Raw genomic sequence first — 7750 nt, 5'->3', positions numbered from 1 at the left:
GGCAGGAAGGAGACACAGAGAGCGGGGCAAGACAAGAGTTTCTGATCAAGCCCAGTTTATTGAGAAAATATCCACACCTTTATAGGGTTTGGGGCGGGAAGCTGACCTAGGTTGGTTGCTAGGAAACAGGGTCAAATGATTATTAGAAAAAGGGGAAACCGAAACTGAAACTTCAAACACAGCATCTAAAGGAGAGCCCAGACTTGCGTCTGCGACGCTGGGCCCGAATGTGGTTGATCTTTTGTTGAATTTGGCTTCTCCCGTCTGGCCCAGTCTGGCCGTCTCCAATCCCAGGATCAGGAAATGCGCTCCCCTGGCCTCTAGACGGTTAATCTTGTTTTTCTGGTCGCACCCCTCAGGGAGCGAGACTTCCTTGCCTGAGGCGGCGAACTTGGCAGAATCTTTGCAGCTTCCCACAATAAGCTACCTTGGAAGTTGCAGGTTGTAAGAAATTATCTATGATAGTAACAAAATTTGTGACTTGAGAACTGTCATGCACAAATATATAAATTTGCCCTGAAAATTTCTCTTCAACCCAGGTACATATTGTAAAATCATCTGATTATCCGCAGTTGATATGACTTAATCTTCCTTCATCTATTTCATTGCTGGGTTTTGGATTATCTGGAGGCTTAAATTGTAATAGACACTTCAGACGTTGTATCTGAAGATGTTCCTGTATCAAAAATTAAATAATTAAAATATGAAAAGGGTCATAAAATATCTGTTCATGTCATTCAGGGGAGATTATTATAATAGTTATTTAGTGATCATTACATTTTGAAATCCTCTTTATCATTAAAGCAATAAAAGCCCTCTAAATATCGTTTCTTCCTTTATAAAAAGCTACCTGCATGTAAGTCTTCACTGATTTTGCAATTTGTCAAGTTTAATTTTAAATCGATATCACCTCGTTTTATCGCCACTAGTTGTATTTAAGTTTAAATCCTTGGTTTATGTGTCAGTAATCATTTGAATGTACTATAAAATGTCTCCAAGGGATCTGTGGGCTGAAGAAAGTTGATGGAAGTTTTTCCTCATAGGTGTTTTGTTATTAAAATTTCACAGAATGTTAATGTTGAAAATTGAAGGCGATTCAGATAAACTTCATGTATTCCAACTTCACATTCTAGTTAATGAGATGAGACATAAATTAATTCTTTCATAAAGCTGGGAGACATTATGTTTTTATTCAATCAGTAATTAGATTGCATTTTCTTACTGAACCTACCACTCAAAGAAAAGCTGGAAATTTTCTGCCTTGGTAGACTTGATGTGATACCACTGAGAGGAAGAGCTTATTGAAATTCTCAGTGAAAAACAAAAAGATTTTTTTTCTAGTCTGTTTCCTAAGTTCCTTAAGGAAGCCTAGCAAATGTTTAATTATTTTCAACATGTGTTATAATTTTTGGCATATCAACAGAAAACTATTATTTGTATGGCTTAGGTGAGGGCTATGTTTTACTTATTAATACTTTATTTTTAAAAAATTGTTTTACGTTTATTTATTTATGAGAAACCAAGAGAGACAGAGCGTGAACAGGGGAGGAGCAGAGAGAGAAAGAGACACAGAATCTGAAGCAGGCTCCAGGTTCTGAGCTGTCAGCACAGAGCCTGACACAGGGCTCGAACCCATGAACTGTGAGATCATGACCTGAGCCAGAATTGGCTGCTTAACCGACTGAGCCACCCAGGCGCCCCTACTTATTAAAACTTTATAATGAAAGAAATTGTGTAGTTTCTCTTTAATAATGGAGGTGATGAATTATTTAGCACCTAGCCTCCCTTGGATTTATAAACACTGATTTTTATATGTGGATTATTATTTTGCAGAACCACAAAATACTTGGGTTATTTGATAATTCTTTTAACAAGTTTAAATTCTTGTTAAAATCATAATACCAATTCCATATAATGGAAACACTTTACTTGATGATAAACATAGTAAGAGACCAACGTGATAGGTTTGCAATTTCAGAGTTAATATGAACAACTAATTTTTGTAAATTCAACTTCTGATTTTACCAACTTTTCTTGAAAAAAAATTAACACAGTCATCCAGTGGATTGGCTTCTAGATTGTTCAGTTTCTGATATATTTGTTTATGTATTAACATTTTATGTTAGGATAAAAAACTCATGAAAATATGTTTATCCTGAGTTCAAATGTATACTGAACAATTGTTTACATTTTCGTCATTGATTGGATTTAAAAAATGTTTAGGATCACAAATGTACATATTGAGAAATACTAACACACGTGACACCTGGGTGGCACGGTCAGTTGAGTGTCCAACTCTTGATCTTGGCGCTGGTCACGGTCTCACGGTTTGTGGGGTAGAGCTCTGTGTTGGTTTTCTCTCTTTCTCTCTCTGCCGCTCTCCTGCTGGCTCTTTCTCAAAACAAATAAATAAACTTAAAGAAATACTAACACGTGCTTGGGGTTCATCTAACTGGAATGTGTCAATATGAGATTTAATACAGATTGAAAGAAAAACTTTAATTGTGTGAGTTAACAGCATACTGAAAAACTATTACAGAATAATTCCATTTTAAAAACCATTTTATATTTAGATATTCAGGAAATAATCAGACTGTTGATATTGGGGCACATGTCTTCTCTTATTCAAAGGTTGGCAAAAACAGTACATAGTTATGAAAACTAAAACTTTAATTTTTACAACATTAAAGCAAGTTTTAAAATGTTACTATAATAGGATTCCTAACATTTTTATACATTCCATTGTTTTGTTTTAAGAATCTAGACCAGGGGTGCCTGGTTGGCTTAGTTGGTTAAGCCTCTGACTTCGGCTCGGGTCATGATCTCATGGTTCATGAGCTCGAGCCCCATATCAGGTCCTGTGCTGACAGCTCAGAGCCCAGAGCCTGCTTCGGATTCTGTGTCTCTGTCTCTTTCTACCCCTCCCTCACTCGCGGTCTGTCTGTCTGTCTGTCTCAAGAATAAATAAACATTACAAAAATTACAAAAAAATAAAAATCTAGATCAGAGGAAAACTATTCTGAACATAAAAATAAAAAATGTAAATATTTTAATACTGCTTTCACAGAATAAATTAGTTTGCAAAACCTATTTGTTATAGCAACTGAAAAGATAAATTCCATGTATCCCTGAATCATAGTAAGTTATAAATTACTGGGACTCAAATGTTTAAAGAAACATTTTATTATTTACTTCCAAAAAATGTGTCTGTTCCCCACTTAGAGTTGGCAGAAATCGGATGGAACATTTGTATTTCCAGGGGTAGCCGTCAACCTTTATTGCAGTGAGAATTGTGCGGCAAATATCAGCGCCACAGACAGGCCCCGTAGCACCTTAGGAAAACTGGTGGAAAGTACATCATTGTGCCTGTAGTTTTGATATCTTTAAATTCACCCTGATTTTATCTTTAAAAGATGGCAAACATTGCTAGTTAGCCATTATTGGCAAATAAGCTCATTTTCTACCTGCCACATAATTGTTGGCCGCACATAATTTGCTGAGAGACGTGAGCCTCTATTCTTGAGAAGAACATCGGCTGGGCAGTTTTATTTCGTTTCAGCCACTTTAATTCACTTTGCGCACTCACTCTTGCAGAGTGAGCAGAGTGGTGGCAGCCGTCGCTGCAGCTGTGCGGTCACACTAACGGTGTGCTGAACCCCTCTATCAAAGCGGAGCGAACGTTTTATAGATTATCTGCAGGTGCAGCCTTTCCACATCTGGCTAGGTTGAATGAATCACGGGGGCTGCTTGTTAAATAGAGATTCCCGAGCCCAAACAGACCTACTGGGTTGTAAACCTGAGTGCAGAGACCTGGCAGTCTGTATTTTCCCCACCCGGCCTTAGGTGCGCTCACTTGGTAACATGGCTAATCTCAACATGGCAGGTTGAAAATGAGTTTATTTGCCAATAATGGCTAACTAGCAATGTTTGCCATTTTTTAAAGATAAAATCAGGGTGAATTTAAAGATATCAAAACTACAATTCTCAGCCTTCATTTGGTCACATTTGTATTGAATGCATAGTATGTAGCCTACATTCTAGAGGGTGCTGGAGATGCAGAGAGAACACAGAAGTCCTGCCTCCTTTAGAGACTACAGTCTGTGGTTCTCGACGTTGCAACAGACTGACAGGCACTTTTAAAAACTGTTGCGTTCATGGCAGAGCACATGAAGTTTTTTTATTTTTATTTTTTAGTTCCGGCTGCTGTCACAAAATACCATAGACTGGGTGCCTCATGAACAACAAACATTTATTTCTCATGGTTTCAATGGCTTGGAAGTCCCACAGCCGAGTGCTGGCCGATTCATTGTCTGGTGAGCCGACTTCCTGGGTCATGGATGGTCGTCTTCTCACTGTGTCCTCACGTAGCAAAAGGAGCAGACGAGCTCTCTGAAGTCTCCTTGGCTGAGGCTCCAATCCCATTCAAGAGGTCTTCCCCCTCATGACCTAATCACCACCTGAAAGCCTCACTTCCAAGTGTCATCCGCATTGGAGACTAGATTTCAACATATTAATTTGGGGGAGGAGGGAACAAACATTCAGTCCATAGCAGACACCTTGATATATAGCCCACTAAGGTTTGAAACCCAACCCTGATTACTCTCAGAACAGAATCAGAATACAAGATGCTGAATTCTACCTGCCTGTGCTTTTCATAAAGGTATTTGGTTTGTTTTGTTGTTGTTTATTTGATTTTAGGACACGATGGCATATTCATGACACAGTTCCACTTCATTAGTGGCTCTTGCTGCATTTCTGCTTTTTTAAATTTCATTTTCATTCTACTGTCATTCCATCTCCTTTTCTAATATATTCAGTGGTCTGATCACTGAATCATTGTGTGGTCTTTTACAACCTAATTAAAAATAACGATGAGATTGGGGTTATGGGAGATAATTTTATTGACGTATTTTACAATTAATTATGTATTGATAACAGCCCAGTATCATTATTTATTATAATTAGGCTAATTATGAAATGTAATTACTAGAATGCCAAGGTGTTCAACTGCTGCCTAAAGCTATCATTTTGAAATATAACTCTTGCTTGCCGGTTACTACAACCTTCTTTAATTTGGGGATAAATTATTCTCTGTTATTTCTGTGGAGAAATTGTTTGGAAGCATCAGTTACGTAAGAGAGAAAATAAAATGTCCCACAGTAAAGTCTTTGGGGGTCAGATGATGGGGACAACAGAACAGAGTTCAGAAGGTGGTCACACAATTATTTTCATTAACTGGTACAACCTATGACTCGCCTGCTACTTAACAAGGTTTGCCAGTTAGAGCATTGTTTAAGCATGAAATATTTTACTTTCTTTTTAATTTGAACGTGGTAGGAGTTCCAATGCAGTCCCTAGTGTATCATCTACTAGCTCTCTTTCTGGAAAAAAAAATTGAAAAAGTGTAAAAGTACAGTAGATTTGAACCAAGCATCTGATGTCAGGCTTTTATAAACAGCGAACCCATGGATGGAAATTATCTTCTCAGCAACGCTTTTCTTCTGTCATGGGGAGGTGACGGGTGACTATGAAACTAAGTGGGAAACCACCATATTGTAACTTTTCTTGGATTTCAGTACATTTTTATTTTTGTACATTTGACACTAGGAAATGCATCTTATAAACCTTGCGTGGTGTCTGTGATGTGCGCTGTTGACCAGCCATTATCCTTGGAGAACTAACTTGGGTTTAGTAGGTTAAGCATTCCCATTTGGATCCTTAGGTGGCTAAAATGGATTCTGCTCATTTACTGGCGGCTGGACAGCGTTAGCCTGAATACTAAGCCTTCCATGTCTTACCTCTGCTTTTGTTACAGAAACCCTCGAGACTCTCATCAGACAAGCCGAGAATTACACCAGTATCCTTTTCTGCAACACCTACAGAAACATGGCCTTGGAGGCTACGGCTTCAGTTCAGGAGTTCTTCACTGACGTGGGGCTCTATTTGTTTGGCACAGATGTTAATCCTGAAGAGTTTGTAAACAGATTCTTTGACAGTCTTTTCCTTCTGGTCTACAATCACCTCATTAGCCCTGGTGTGACGGACAGTTCCCTGGAATACTCAGAATGCATCCGGATGGCCCGCCGGAATGTTAGTCCCTTTGGTAATATTCCCCAAAGAGTGCTGGCACAGATGGGGAGGTCGCTGCTGCCCAGCCGCACGTTTCTGCAGGCGCTGAATCTGGGCATTGAAGTCATCAACACCACAGACCACCTGCAGCCCTCCGGAGGGTGCAGCAGAGCCGTCCTGAGGATGCAGTACTGCCCTCTCTGCCAGGGCCTGACTCTCAGCAGACCTTGCCTGGGGTACTGCCTCAACGTCGCGCGAGGCTGCTTGGCACACACGGCGGAGCTGAGTCCGCACTGGCATGCCTACACCCGCTCCCTGGAAGAGCTGTCGGATGCCATGCATGGAACATACGACATTGAACATGTGCTCCTCAACTTCCACTGGCTTGTCAATGAGGCCGTGATGCAGGCTCACCTCGATGGACAAACGTTATCGGAACAGGTAAGCAGCCAACTCCACATTTCTTGACCTATTTCTTAGAACTCAGGGTTTGGACATATACGTAAAACTCATTGATTATAAGCACATCCTTTTGTACTTTAGACTTATGGCAACATAATGAGTTAATACCTCAGGAAATAGTAGGAGAATGCATGGGTTGCCATATTTGATTCCAGGTATATTTTTTATCTGGGCACCTGGCTCAGTCGGTTAATTGTTAAACTTAGTTTTGATCTCACAGTTCATGGGATCGAGCCCTACACTGGGCTCTGGGCTGACAGTACAGAGCCTGCTTGGGATTATCTCTCCTTCTCTCTCTGCCCCTCCCCTCTGTTCTCTCTCTCTCTCTCTCTCTCTCTCTCTCTCTCTCAAAAAAAATATTTTTTATATCTTACAGTAAAATTTTGGTTAGCTACTTTCTCCTTTCTCTCTAAGGAGAAGCCCTCTCGTAGGGTTAGTTCAGTGAGGTAGCGAGAAGTCAAGTTTAACATTGGGACCCGCCTGGATTTGAATCTACATTCTGCCAGTAATTCTCAGATGCCTTAGACTCTTTGAGCCTGTTTTCTCATTGATAAAAAGAGCATAGTAACACATCACTTTTGGAGTGTTCTTTTTTGGGAAGATAGGCATTATGTATGCAAACTACCAAGAATGGTGCCTTTTACTAAAAAAAAAAAATGTTAGGTATTATTAGCATTTCAAAGGTTTTCAACACCAAAATAGAAATGCCAATTATATTTTCATTAAATGAAAACTTGACAGCTTAATGTTCAAAACTGTTTCTTCAGAGACTCTTCAGAATCTGTCACAGTGATGGTGTAATGATTTTTGAAAATGTGGGATATGCAACATCATGGTGTTTTATTCCAAGGAGATTTTAGGAAGTTTTTGAAACAAAATCATCAAGTAAAAAAGCACAAGAGTTCTCTATTTTTCCTATCTCCTGTACAGCCATTTTCTTACATTTTCAGAGGCTCCTTATCTCATATCCCATATAGTGAAGCTGGACATGTTGCTGATGTTTATCCTAAATCATTTCTCCTGAACCAAAATTATACTCCTCGATGCTGAGAGAACACCTCCCGCTACGCTGACACTAATTTACTGAGTTGATAAACATCCTAATCGTTAGCCTTAGAAGTCAGTCTTTTTAATTAATTTCTGGTAGACATTGGATCTGAAAATCTTTGTGCACAATCACCTCCTCTCCTTTTCTTCCTAACGTTCAGGGTCTTTGCCG

General features: G+C 39.4%; 1 protein-coding gene across 1 annotated transcript in view; it reads left to right on the top strand.

Moving 5' to 3' along the window:
* GPC5 (glypican 5) overlaps window positions 1–7750 on the top strand; it is a 1348699-nt gene that overhangs the window by 251416 nt on the left and 1089533 nt on the right. The window contains exon 3 of the mRNA XM_029936541.1: window positions 5816–6510. Coding sequence (XP_029792401.1) covers window positions 5816–6510 — 695 coding nt within the window. The remainder of the gene's footprint in view (window positions 1–5815; window positions 6511–7750) is intronic.

Source organism: Suricata suricatta, chromosome 4, assembly GCF_006229205.1.
Source record: "Suricata suricatta isolate VVHF042 chromosome 4, meerkat_22Aug2017_6uvM2_HiC, whole genome shotgun sequence".
Taxonomy (NCBI): Eukaryota; Metazoa; Chordata; class Mammalia; order Carnivora; family Herpestidae; genus Suricata; species Suricata suricatta.
The sequence above is the reverse complement of the archived record's forward strand: the minus strand, read 5'-3'. Positions and strand labels throughout refer to the sequence as shown.